General features: G+C 36.8%; 1 protein-coding gene across 3 annotated transcripts in view; it reads left to right on the forward strand.

The window, feature by feature from the left end:
• Positions 1 to 924: 924 nt before the first annotated feature.
• LOC128550887 (uncharacterized) overlaps positions 925 to 14,240 on the forward strand; it is a 29,032-nt gene continuing 15,716 nt past the window's right edge. The window contains exons 1-2 of one of the 3 annotated variants that reach the window (XM_053530850.1): positions 925 to 1,000; positions 13,613 to 13,683. In XM_053530850.1, coding sequence (XP_053386825.1) covers positions 940 to 1,000; positions 13,613 to 13,683 — 132 coding nt within the window. In that variant the 5' untranslated portion in view covers positions 925 to 939. Of the gene's footprint in view, positions 1,089 to 4,097; positions 4,283 to 13,612; positions 13,684 to 14,240 lie in introns of those variants that run through there. The other 2 variants (XM_053530852.1, XM_053530851.1) reach the window with 2 other exon arrangements.

The following is a 14,240-nucleotide window of genomic DNA, read 5'->3' on the forward strand; positions in this document are numbered from 1 at the left end:
TCACTGCGTTCAAGGTCAAGGTCACAGGGGCCTGAACATTGATAACCAGTTCCGATCAATAACTTGAGAACCACTTGACCCAGAATGTTGAAACTTCATAGGATGATTGAACATGCAAAGTAGATGACCCGTATTGATTTTCGGGTCAGTCTTTTAAAGGTCAAGGTCACAGTGGCCTGTTCATGTAAAATCATTTTGTGGAAATAACTTGAGAACCACTTGACCTACAATGTTGAAACTTAACTCCCTGAGGCCGAAATGCGACTATAGGCGCTATATTTTCTACCCCTGTAATGTCGATATGCGACTATAAGCGCGTTATCAGGACTCCCCAGGACGGCGATTGACGACTATAGTCGCGGTACTGACATCATGCTAACTGCGTCGCATACTTGTTAATTTTTGATAAATCTGATAAAAGCAAGATTATATTGCATTCTGGTTATTATTTCTCAGATGTTATAATTACTAAGTGTGCTACTAATCAGTTCCCTTGTTAAAATAAATGTTTATAATTATGCGGTTATGTAAAGGAAATAAAAAGACGAACTCCGCTGTGTTTTTTTCTTTCATACTGTTCATACATTTTTTCAAAAGAGTAAAATAATGTCGTTGGCCAGAGATCTTTCTTAAAATGAAGAAAATATTCATTATCATGCTGATTCTGACATATCAGCTCCGTCGGGTGATGAGACCGATGATGAAATTCCAGTATCAGAGAAATGAATGGTCGGGAAATACTAAGATTTAGAAGGCTGAAATATTCGTACATTTATATCGCATACGATACAAATGGATACAAATAACACACCAAAACATGTTTCATAAAACACAACAAAAATGTATGTAAATAAATGCATGTTTGTAAATTTAATGATTATTCAACCATGGATGTAAATGTTGCAACTTAACTGTCTAAGCGCGTTTCACACAATATTTATGTACATATTCAGAAATAGATTATACATCAAAATAAACCTCGATATTCACACAAAAACAGGTATAAATTTCAAGTAATACTGATTTAAATATCCTGTGTAAATAACGTATCTATCAATGGGAATATAATGTGTTTACGTGTGAAAAAGGTAAGAAAAGCAGAAATGTTCAAATATTTATCAAACGCATTAGGTGTGCTTAAATTGTGAATATTTCGAAGTGAAATTATTATTCAATTTGGATATAAGCCACGGGCGAAATATGACATAAAAATATTTGTTTAAACTTCGAAGATTTTGTTAGTTTATTTAAACTTACACAAAAGTTAATAATGTTCCCTGCATTATTTCAATTGACCGCATGCGAGTGTGACTATGATAAGATCAGATAATGTCTTCGACGTCAGGTGGAAATTTCTATCTCGCCGCAGCAGGTATGTTACACTATCGGCCTCAGGAAGTTAATAGGATGATTGGACATGCAGAGTAGATGACCCCTATTTATTCTGAGGTCACTTGATCAAAGGTCAAGGTCTCAGGGGCCTGAACAGTGACTTGAGAACCACTAGGCCACGAGTGTTGAAATTTAGCAAGATGACTGGACATGCCAAGTAGATGATCCCTATTGCAGCCAACCATCAGTGTCTCTTTGACTTTCGCTCCTGACCCCTATTGACTTCTTGCCTATAGGACTTTGCATTGGGGGAGACATGCGCTTTTTTACAAAAGCATTTTCTAGTTCAAATTACTTTGAGATGTTGTAATGTTTGATCATAAAATCTAATCGCCAATCAAACACAATAGAAAATAAAAAACAATTCACACTTGTTTTTCGCAGTTGAATCGGAAGTTATTGTTAGGAAATTTATTGATTATTATTGATATTTGAAAACAACAAAATGGCATGAGCTTCTCAATTTAAACTGATACCAAAAAAAGAATTGTTACGATCAAATGGCCAAAAATTATCGGAAATAATCATGTTACCTCGTGTCAATTTTTATGTTCGCAGTTTGATCTCGGTTAAAGATAATACTCGATCTTTACTTTGAATCATATTTGTGATATTTTTTATATTTCTTTCATCAAAAAATATTAAATTTATATGAAATTCATTTTGTTTAAAAGAAATGTAAACCACTCGATCTACGGAACGTAACGAAAGTCTTATAATATAGCGTGGACAACAAGCGCGGAGAGTAGTTTCCCTTACCAAACTGGCGAAATCGTAAACAGACTTGTTTTGAAGTTTTGAAAATCATTTTTTTTTTGTTGTAAAATACACGCCCGAGTTGTTTATTACTAAGAAGGCCATTCATATTGTGAAGGCAAGTCAATGTGTCCTGGTAAATTGGTAAGAGTAAAACGAAAAAGAAATTGGCTAAAGTCCTGATTGAAAATATATACATGTCCATATACTGGCTGCCCCTCCGATCAGCGGTCACCTGGCTTAAGCAGCCAGTTTGGCTGCATCCCTTGGGTGGCTGCCTAATGCAGGTATGTTTGTATATAGAATATTAGAGTAATTTGGCAGAAGTACGGAACACCAGACATGATTTAAATGGGGAAAATGAAATAAAACAAACAAAACATGAAAAGATACCGATACCGCTATTTACCCTACGACATATAGGTGAGACATTTAACACTGAAAACGCATAAATTGCAAAGACAATCATCTGAGATAACAGACTTAGCTAAGCAATTACTTACGATATTTTTCGTGAAATTGGGGCTTCTTTAATGAATTACTTAAAGCCGTTAGTTTCCTCAGAGCTCCAATTTTAATAGAGAATTATGCTACACCTTTCTTACTTTCTATTGCATATTGGCTGTTTGATCTAACCAGACCTCTAAACAAAGCTCTTAAAATGTTGCAGATAAAGTATTATATTATGGTTTTCGTCGAGTGTTTTTGAGCTAAACTGTGCCTATAATTATGGTTTAAGGCAGCCATTTTGTCAAAACAAACCGAGTATTACTTTATAAGCAAAAAAATCTGAAACCAAACCTTGATTTTTTTAATAAATACGCAAAAGGCAATCATTCTCTTTTAGATTAATGTATTTAACTTCCTTGATATATTATTGTTACGAAAAAACGGACTAAAATCAAATATTTTTTAAAAATCCTCGATTTGATTCTTTCTTTTGAGTAATGTGGAGAAAGATGCTCCAGTCTTTACATTTTAATATTGTCTATAAACATTTAAAAATCAATACAAATAAAGAAATAAATAACCGATTTCACCCGTTCAACGCGGGATCTTCAGATAAATGACGTCATTAATGTCGCTTGCGTCTTAGAAATGACGCTGCTTATGTTTTGTACAATTATTTATTTAATGTATTGGCAGGTCTTATGTTAAAGCGTTAAGTGATGATTGAAACAATTTAATAAAGTGGTGTTCTTTGATTCTTCGTAGAGTACTGTTATTTTATGGTGGTCGGTATATAGGGGAAATTTTGTATTTTGTGTTGCAATCTTTAGCGCATTGCTCGATATGTCTGCTAACTAGAATGGGTGCATATTTATCTTGCCGGATATGCTGGATATGTAATATGAACGGGTATATAGAAACAACAGAAACTCAATAAATAAAATTTAAAGGCTGAAGAGATGAGGTGTTAGATGAAATAAAGATTCAAAGAGACATTTTTTCACACATTTAATGTTAAACTGCGATACAGGTATACATTACATCCTGCCGTAGCGGTCACCACAGGTATTAATTAAGCAGCTATTCTAGTATCATAACTTTTTATTAGAATAAAATACTCGTACAATGTTGAAGGAATGGTAAAATATAAACGTGCAACAAGAACTTTCTGTCTCTTAATATCATTAGAAAGCAGCTGTCAACAGCTTTTTTTCTCATTTTGTTTTACAAATACAATGATGCTGCAGCTTATGTGCATATAACATAGTAATGTGATCCAAGCAACTGAAACGCAAAATACTTACTTTGCGGCAGTCATTTCGCTATTTACATTTAAAAGCAATTTTTCCATTGTATTGTAAGTTCCGTTTTTGTATTTGTACACAGTAAACATATTTTGACCGCCATTATATCTTTTGAAGATTACTACAATTTCTTCAGCTGCGTGTCGGAATGTTGAAAGGATCATGAAAGGATATCAAATTATATTTATCTGTCATCCACTTTTTTGCAATAGCGGTAAAACTTATTTTGACATAAACCAGTATGGTATCATCTACTTTTGAGCACGGTGAACATTTACAGTGAAATTAAAAAGCGCGACTACAATAGAAATTATTATATGAATGACAATTGTGTAATATTTACTAAGCTGCAGGATTAGGAGTACCAAAATCTGCATAAGGTAAATATAAAACATTTGTTTTGACCGTATCCCGTAGTTTCAGATTTCCATATGAAACCGAATGTAGTACCACTCGTTGAACTAGCTTATAAATAGCATTAAAACGTGGAACAGTTTTTAAAACTGAACGACTGAAAAATCGAGATCTTATTTCTTTTTTATTAAACATGACCTTGCAAGTAGGAGTCCGAAATAGATGCAATAATTTGTAACAGTTTTTACTCAGGGAAGGAGATTGAGATATGTGGTATTTAATATCAAACAAATTAGTCAAGCAACAGCCCTGTATTTACTTCCGAAATTTACAAATCTACAATAATACAGTTTACTAATATATGCACAAACACCGGCCTCGCCTGATCTCTGACTTCTTTCGATCTTTTATCCCCCATTTTTAGGCTTTGATTGCAAATGTTACTTAGCGCAATCAGCAGTGAGTATTCAACGCTACGCACCCGGGAATGACCTCTACAGGCTGGTATTTTCCGATGATGCTGAGCCTGGGAAATATTGAAAACACTTATTTGAAAAGCTCACATCTCACATACGTCACACCGTTGTGACGTCGTAGATATATGCTATAGTTTGTTCCATAAATACATAACACATCTATTCGAATAATACTTCTCAAACTGAGATCAAATGTTTGAAGAACGGCTGGTAATTCATACAGCAAATGCAAAACAAAACTTGGATACCAAAAATAGTGGCCTTGCAAAAGAAACCACCGAGGCAGCTGAGGCAGAAAAAAAAATTGACCGAGGCAGAGGAGGCAGAAACAATTAAAAAAGACCAAGGTAAATTCCTCGGTCGCCTCAGTAGTCGCTACGGCCATGATTTTGCATATAAATTGTAATTTCGTGCAAGCGACGAAAATCGGGATCGATCCCTCTACGGTAACATGCGATATACTGAATGAGATATATACTTGTCTACCGAATTAAAAAAGATGTACTTCCGGCACGTGCACTGAGCGTCTGACTTTAGATTTGTTGCAAGAACACGCTTTTTCCTTGTGCCTAACAAGCGTCCACATAACTTGTCCGAACCACAACGTCTTGTATAGCAGTACAAATATGGGCAGTGTTGGTTTTATTCCAAACTCTACCTTTAAATTGATAGGGAATAGATCCTGCGCGAAGCAACGAAAGTCAGGATAGATCCCTCTCCGAGAATGTGTCGTTCGGTCCGTGCCGTCATTAGACAGTTCTTTTCAAATGTTTAGTTTAATCAGTTTATTCATATATTATTGTATATATATACTCAGCGTCAATGAAAATTTACCACCCTAATGGCCCTTACGTTTACAAAATCGCACTAGACTGTGTTAAAAGCATAACACGACTACATTATTTTTGACGCATTTGCGACGTCACTGGTGTAAAGATTTGTCAAATTCGATAAACCCCATTTGAGGCACGAGCTGAACGTGCAAAATGACGTTTTTTCCAGCAATGTCGACATGTACGAAAATTCTATCACAAATCATTCATCGCACTTGAAAGTCAGTCGACTAAAAGGAATACGTTAAAAAATCCTGAATATTCTCTCTAAGAATGCCACGTTTAAGGCACGATCAACGTCATCAGGCCATTGACATGGTTGGCGCCGAACTTTCATGTCGTGAAATTGCACGTCGTATGTGCTGTTCTCACCTGACAGTCATGAAATTGATAAGAAGACATGATCAGACAGGGTCTATGAGTAATAGACCGCGCACATAAATAATATATAAAAGTGACGACGTAGATAATGTATAAACATGTAAAGAGGTATATATTAATAATAGTGCAAATGGTAGGCAATATAATGCCTCCTTATAGAGGTAACTGGTCTACATCTGTAAACAAAGGTTTTTATATATCCAAATGTTCGTAAGGGACTGTAGATTATAGAACTGATTGATGCAGTTGCAATTTCTGTGGTAGATTACCGATATTCAAGATGGCGTCCAAGATGGCCTCCAAAGCAGATATTTAGGTTTATATTTATTTACTAATAGCATATATCGTGTTATTAAGCTGATACTGACTGGATAGTAAGATATAAATAAGAAAAATGTAGTAATATAGTGAAAAGAAACAAAGAATACTATAATTAAGGAAGTTCAGGCCAATAACAAACAGAAGTAGTACATTTCATGCGGGTTTCCAAACGGTTTTGCTTTGTGACGTGTGCATGAATAGATTAACTGCAGGTGGTCCCTTTTAATACTTCTTAAACATTTTTGATTTATGGTACACAACATATATTTGTGTATGTTTAACGCCTTTTTCAACAATTTTTCAGTCGTATAAACGACGGTGTCTACTTGTAGCAGTGAGCACAATGCCCAACTTTATAGTGCTGCCTCACTGGAATATCACGCCGTAGACACGTGGCATGATATCCCACCCTGTCACATTATACTGACACCGGGCTGACCAGTCCTAGCACTATCCCCTAAATGCTGAGCGCCAAGCGAGGAAGCTGCTAGTACCATTTTTTACGTCTTTGGTATGACGCGGCCGGGGATCAAACCCACGACCTCCCGCACTCGAAGCGGACGCTCTACCACTAGGCTACCGAGGCGGTTACAAATATATTTACTTTCCCAGCTGGTTATTTATCCGTGTATTTGACATAGTTATTTCCCTTGTTACCATTTATGCCATGAAAAAAAAATCTGAGAAAGAAAACGACTATAAAGTATAAGGCGCATAAATAATTTCTTTTAAGGCCAATGTTCTTTTAAGACGTAATGTCCATATCGTCACCTCAATGCGACAAAGTCGTATCTTATTAAAAATTTATAATAAGATACGACTTTGATGCATTGAGGTGACGATATGTACTGAATTTAAAAGTCATAACTTGTTCATACAAAAGTGGTGGCATATATGAACAAATGCGAGAACACCTCCGTTTTCAGACAATTAAATGTATGGCATCAAACTATGAGGTGGGAGAGGTAACTGATTTGAAGTTAGCGACATTAACCAATCGACTAAGGAAGTTCTTAATATTCTTTCTCATTATGATGTCTTTTTTTCTGTACTGTATCTTCCTTTTTCTCTTTTTGCTGACAGATTTTAATTTGTTTTGACAAGTTGAATTCTTTCTGCAGTTGATTAAAATCATATCAGGCCAGGGCGCAGCAGTTCATATGTTTTTACGTTCAGCAGGGTATGTTTCAACTTTGAAGACAGAAATTAAACATAACTTTTATATTGTCTTGATTGTTTCTTGGTGATATGAATATCTGCAATGTCTAATCATGTGATCTTGAAGTACAAAACAGACTTGACAAAACCAAGTATGCAACGAGGAGTATATTTTCAATGCTTTGTGGCAGTTGTAAAATAATTTAGAGACTGTTATATTTTCTGTTCCGTTTTAATCAAAGACCATTCAGAGACTATGTATGATAGAGACCCGCTTTACAGTTGGACACTACGCTTCCCTCTTTGATTGCGTCTGACGGAAGAGGGGGAGGACTCTATGATAAGCAGTTTTTAAATCCTACCAGGACTGAACTGTTTTGATATTTGTCTTCTGGCCTGTTTCGTCGGGCCCTTAAGGGTGTATCTCTTGTTGCTCTGTCTTCTGAAAAGGCATTGAGTACATACGTTTTTGGTTCTTAATGTTTGTTTTTTATATATGTATACACGAGCATTTTTGTGTTTTACATGCCATGCCTTTTTGTTTCCATTACGTGTGTAAGAGATTCACCTGGAGGGGATTACTTTTATTTACACTGTCCTATGTCTTTGTAACATGGTGGGGGCAAGAGTGAGGTTAGGTGCACCATAAACCGGTTTAAGCTCCCCAGTGGTGTTTTTTCCACTGACCGTTCCAAGGCGGTGCCCCACTGTGTTCCTTTGTTTGTTCGTTTCGTCTTATGTGTTGGCTTTGTGTGCGTGTGTGTTGTTCGTTTGGGTGTGTATGTGTGTGTGGTGCACGCGTCTGCGTGCTGGGGGTTTCGTTTTGAGGAGGCTGCGTTTTTGGTGCGTGGCATTCCCTGTTTGATATTTTTCTTTGTTTTTTAGTTAGATGTGTCAGGCGTGTAGCACATTTCATTTTCGCATTAGAAAACTCAGTCACATGTTTTATTATTTTCCTTTGTTCTATGCTTCCATAAGATCTGCTTATCAAGTCTATTAATGAAGCAATAGTAACAGATTAGATATAGATACCAACTTCAATCAGTGTGTGTCATGTAAATGTTTTACATATACATTAATGTCAGTGATAAACACATATTCATAATGGTTAGAGACAGACGATTGAGTAAAGATAGAACCAATCTGTAAACTGTTGAATGTAACAGTTGAGTCTATCATCTTTAACAGGTTATCACCAAAGTTGCTTTATCTGTTATCAAATACACCCAGTTTGTGCTGACAAAGAGTGTAATGTGTAAATGCATTTCCATAGGACAATCCTGAATATTTGATATAAAAGGAATTATAATATTGTTGTCTTGAAAAAATCGAATTCAGTATCAAAAGGTCAAGTTGCACAGAGGTAGAATCAGTATTTGTGCACGTGTATGTGTGTTTGTTCGCGTGTATGTGTGTTTGTGGTGTGCACGTCTGCGTGCTGTGGGTTTCATTTTGGGGAGGCTGCGTCTTTGGTACGTGGCATTCCTGATTGATATTTGTCTTTGTTTTTTACAGGCAATTTAAAACTATCAAACACCTCATCCAAAATAAAAATATGTTATCTTATGAAACATACATCAAGAACATTTTTGACATCAAACAGACAACTAATAAAATTAACTCGGAATGCATTGGTTAAGCAATCCTGAATAAACAGTTTCAGTCTGTTTTTTCCGGAGTTTCAGCGCTCTCATTCACTCACCCAACTATGTAAGAATGCCCTTGGAAAACCAAATACCCAACTATGGCTGATATTGTCTTTGACCCCAGGGGTATCTTGAAACTTATCCAAAACCTAAAGGTAGATAAGGCTGCTGGCCCAGATTTGATTATGCCCATTGTTCTGAAGGAGCTCCGATATGAGATCCATGACATAGTGTTACTGATGTTTCAAAGATCCCTAAATATTGGTCAACTCCTATCGTAATGGACGAAGGCAATGTTGCAGCACAGTTTAAAAAGGTAATACTAGTGACCCCACAAACTATCGGCCCATATCTGTAGCGTGTGTTCTATGCAAACTCCTAGAACATATTATTGCTTCTAGCTATCCACACACTTCTCAAAAAAGAACATTCTATATGAGCTGCAACACGTGTTCCGGGAAAAACGGTCCTGTGAGACCCAGCTAATAGAACTTGTTGATGAAATATCAAGGAATCTTTCCTCGGGCAAACAAACCGACCTTTTCCTACTAGACTTCAGTAAAGCCTTCGACAAGGCCAACCTCCTTAAATTATTATTCAAACTCCAAGAACATAGTGTCCCCAAAGAAATCGTGTTTTGGATCAGGTCCTTCCTGATAGGCAGATCCCAGTCTGTCGTGGTCAACCGTCATATGTCTTCCTGCTGTATATTAACGATTTCCCTGATACAGTCACCTCACAGCCATGTACCTCACAGATTGCCAAATATTACAAAATGATCTTCTAAACTTAGAAACTTGGGGAAAATGTGGGACATAGAATTTATCCCCAGCAAGTGCCAGGTCCTTAACATCACACGTAGCAGAAAGCCCACCCAGTTCCCCTATAAACTACATGGTCAAACACTATCCCCAGTTAAGGATGCAAAATACCTTTGTGTCGACGTCAGCAACGACCTAAACTGGAACACATATATCAACAGAATAACAACAACTGCAAACAGAATATTAGGTTTCCTTAAACGCAACATCAAAACAAAACACGAAAACGTCTAAGCACTATCATACAAAACACAGGTCAGACCACATTTAGAATTCGCCTCATCTGTACGGTTCCCCACACACAGGTTAACATACATAAGCTGGAAATGGTCCAGCGACACACAGCCAGATGGGTTACAAACGGTCATTTACGATACAGTAGCTAGTGTAACGGACCTACAGAACACCTAAGGCTGGCGCACACTCAAGAAGATACGTCTAGACTCCAAACTGGTCATGTTCTACAAGATTTATTACCATCTTGTAGCCATCCCGCTTCCAACTTACAAAGAAGCCCCAACCAGGTTTACCAGACAGATGCAACCCCTCAGTCTCCGCCAAATTCATGTTAACAGGGACTTCTTCCCTCACACTACAGTCTATGGGCCAGGTTACCCCGCATATTGCGACTCTGTCTGATCTTGAATCCTCTAAGTAGGCAGTGGCCCTGTTTCAGTATTAAATATAGCAGTAGTTTTTAACCTTCTTTTACTCTAGATCTATTACCGTTTTCAACATTTTAACAATCCTGCTACGTCTCATAGTTTCACTATGTCTGGAAGACTTCTTCAAGTTTAACTTTTATTCTTCACTAATACCCGGCGTGCACCCTGACCATAATACTCACTAGAGGCGTTAGGCAGTAACCATATAAGAATATATTTGGCAGCTATCATGAACACCATTTTGGATATTAATAATGTTCCATAAAAATAATCTTTTATAATCAACTTGACAACATAACATACATTTTAGTGCATTTCAATAAGATATATACAATTTAGCACTTCTGTATATACATAATAGTCTGGAAATTAGATCCCTCGGAAGCATCGAGAACAAGGCAAAAAGTGAAAATTGCAGACTCGGTTTGATTGAGTCTGTCATGGGCAGTAATGGAAAATGCAACACCGCCCACACCCCCTAGCACCGGCTTAAGTAGTATTCAATCTTCAAATCTAAATGGGTTGAAACCAATGATCCCGAAGGACCAGAAAATATAACAACACTGAGATGAAGTCGGGGCGACGTTTTACGGACGGCACACAGCACTTAACACCCGCTGTTGTGAAGTAAATAAGATCTGGAAATTAGATCTCTCGGAGGCATCGAGAACAAAGCAAACAGTGAAAATTGCAGACTCGGTTTGATTGAGTCTCTTCATGGTCAATAATGGAAAATGCAACACTGCTTACGCCCCCTAGAACCGGCTTAAGCAGTATTCAATCTTCAAATCTAAATGAGTTGAAATCAATGATCCCGAAGGACCAGAAAATATAACAACACTGAGATGAAGTCGGGGCGACTTTTTACGGCCGCCACACAACACTTAACACCCGCTGTTGTAAAGTAAATACAATCTGGAAATTAGATCCCTCGGAAGCATCGAGAAAAAAGGCAAACAGCGAAAACTGCAGACTCGGTTTGATTGTGTCTGTTCATGGGCAGTAATGGAAATGCAACACTGCCCACGCCCCCCTAGCACCGGCTTAAGCAGTTTTCAATCTTCAAATCTAAATGAGTTGAAATCAATGATCCCGAAGAACCAGAAAATATAACAACACTGAGATGAAGTCGACGCGACGTTTTACGGCCGCCACACAGCACTTAACACCCGCTGTTGTGAAGTAAATAAAATCTGGAAATTAGATCCCTCGGAGGCATCGAGAACAAGGCAAACAGTAAAAAAATTGCAGACTCGGTTTGATTGAGTCTCTTCATGGGCAGTAATGGAAAATGCAACACTGCCCACGTCCCCCTAGCACCGGCTTAAGCAGTATTCAATCTTTATATCTAAATGAGTTGAAATCAATGATCCCGAAGGACCAGAAAATATAACAACACTGAGATGAAGTCGACGCGACTTTTTTACGGCCGCCACACAGCACTTAACACCCGCTGTTTTGAAGTAAATAAAATCTAGAAATTAGATCTCTCGGAAGCATCTAGAACAAGGCAAACAGTGAAAATTGCAGACTCGGTTTGATTGTGTCTGTTCATGGTCAGTAATGGAAAATACAACACCGCCCACGCCCCCCCCCCCCCCCCCACCCCTCCCCCCACCTAGCACCGGCTTAATCAGTATTCAATCTTCAAATCTAAATGAGTTGAAATCAATGTTCCCGAAGGATCAGAAAATATAACAACACTGAGATGAAGTCGGGGCGACTTTTTACGGCCGCCACACAGCACTTAACAACCGCTGTTGTCTCCATATACAGAAATGTAACAATTTTCGGCGGCCATTTTGGATGCCATCTTGAATATCAGTTATCTCCATATACAGCAATTTAACCATTTTGGCGGCCATTTTTAATATCAGTTATCTGCTACACATAATGCCACTGCATCAAGCAATTCTGTAATCTAGAGAGTGAAATGTATGAATGCATTTTCAAAATACAGTATTGATTATTTGTTAAAAGAATTATAACATAGCCAGTTTGTCCACGAAGTCTTGAAACAAAAATCTTACTACATTTGGCAGCCATCTTGAACACTATTTTGTATATTAGTAATGTTTCATAAAAAATAACCCTTTTATTATCCTCTTGACAACATATCATACATTTTAGTGTATTTCAATAAGATGTATACAATTTAGCACCCCTATCCATAAGACTCCATATACAGAAATGTAGCAATTTTCGGTGGCCATTTTGGACGCCATCTTGAATATCAGTAAATATACAAAAGGGTTAGGCCGGAAGTTATAACAACATGATCGGGGACCCTCAAATGTTTTCAAATATTATGGGATGAGTTAAAGTCGGATCGATTCCCGATTGAGGCAGTGCCTTATTTCATTTTATTAACAAAGACTTAAACAGAGTTAACCGCATGTCCAGTCAAATTTATTTTGTTACCGATATATTTTCGTATAAAATTATTTTGTTTTTATCTTTTTTTAGAAATCCAGGCTTCACCAATACGTTTAGTTTACATAGTTAATCTTTAAGAATTTGTGAGGGTCATATGTTCGAATCCCACACTCGGAATTGTTTTCCCAATTTTGTGACGATTTTTCATTTTGAAACTGAACAGGATTTCATTGCAAACAATACTATCTAGAGTTTCGATCACGAAAATGAATAAATAGTAAAATATTTCAAAGGTAGGAGAATAAAAAATGAAGCAACTGCATCACACGCATAAAAGCTCAACTGAAGAAGGTGGAAGAAGGCCATGAGATACAGATATGATACAGATATGAAGCTGTAATCAACAAAAAATATTAATTAAATTTAGGCCTATATTTAGTTTTGCGTAATAAACGCATGGGTGGGGTAAGTCAATATAAAATATCGTTACAAGCGATCAGGAAATTTAAACCTAAATGCAAACTAACAAAATACTAGGCACAGTTTTACGTTACTTACAAATTTGTCATTTTATTTATTCAAAAAATATGTTAAATTTAATTTTTCTTGTTTATAATCTAACAACTACATGTAGTAAAAATGTGTTAATTTTTATATTTTGCATAACTTCTCATTTCAGGATGCAAGATGTTCCATAAATCGATGGTATTAAGAGAACAAAGCTATTCGAAGTCTACGATTTATATCATGGTATTTTTTTATAACTTCATAACTTCCTTGACTAACCAGCTAAACGTTACTTATCACAGAACGTAAACGTTTAGTATTGCCTTCTAATAAGCATTGTCTTCTATGTATATCATATCAAACAAGGAGTATCTTAAACAAGAGCTGTCCGTAAAACAGAGCGCTCGACGTTTCTCAGTGCTTGACTCTGAATTAGAGCTTTGCCAGTAAAAAAAAATCCAAGTTAAAAAGGGAAATATTTCTGTCACAATTAAAATGAGAATTATGGGAATTGTGTCTCCTGGTGTAGACTTTGATAGAAAATAATAAAGATTAATATTTTCGATTAATCTAGTTTATTCTGGTTACAATTTCTTTCTGGAAGCGTAGTTTCATATATACGGAAGTAATATATAATTCCAAGCGACGCTTAGATCGTTTCCATGGATACACTCGCGATATTTCACGGGATAGAAACCGGTATAAAAAGTCATGTGACCGCCACGTTGTCGCGCACAACTGATTTTGTAGAGGTCGAAGTAACATAAAAATAAGCGAGTTGGTAGGAATGCCGGGTAGAG

Source organism: Mercenaria mercenaria, chromosome 19 (genome assembly GCF_021730395.1).
Source record: "Mercenaria mercenaria strain notata chromosome 19, MADL_Memer_1, whole genome shotgun sequence".
NCBI lineage: Eukaryota > Metazoa > Mollusca > Bivalvia > Venerida > Veneridae > Mercenaria > Mercenaria mercenaria.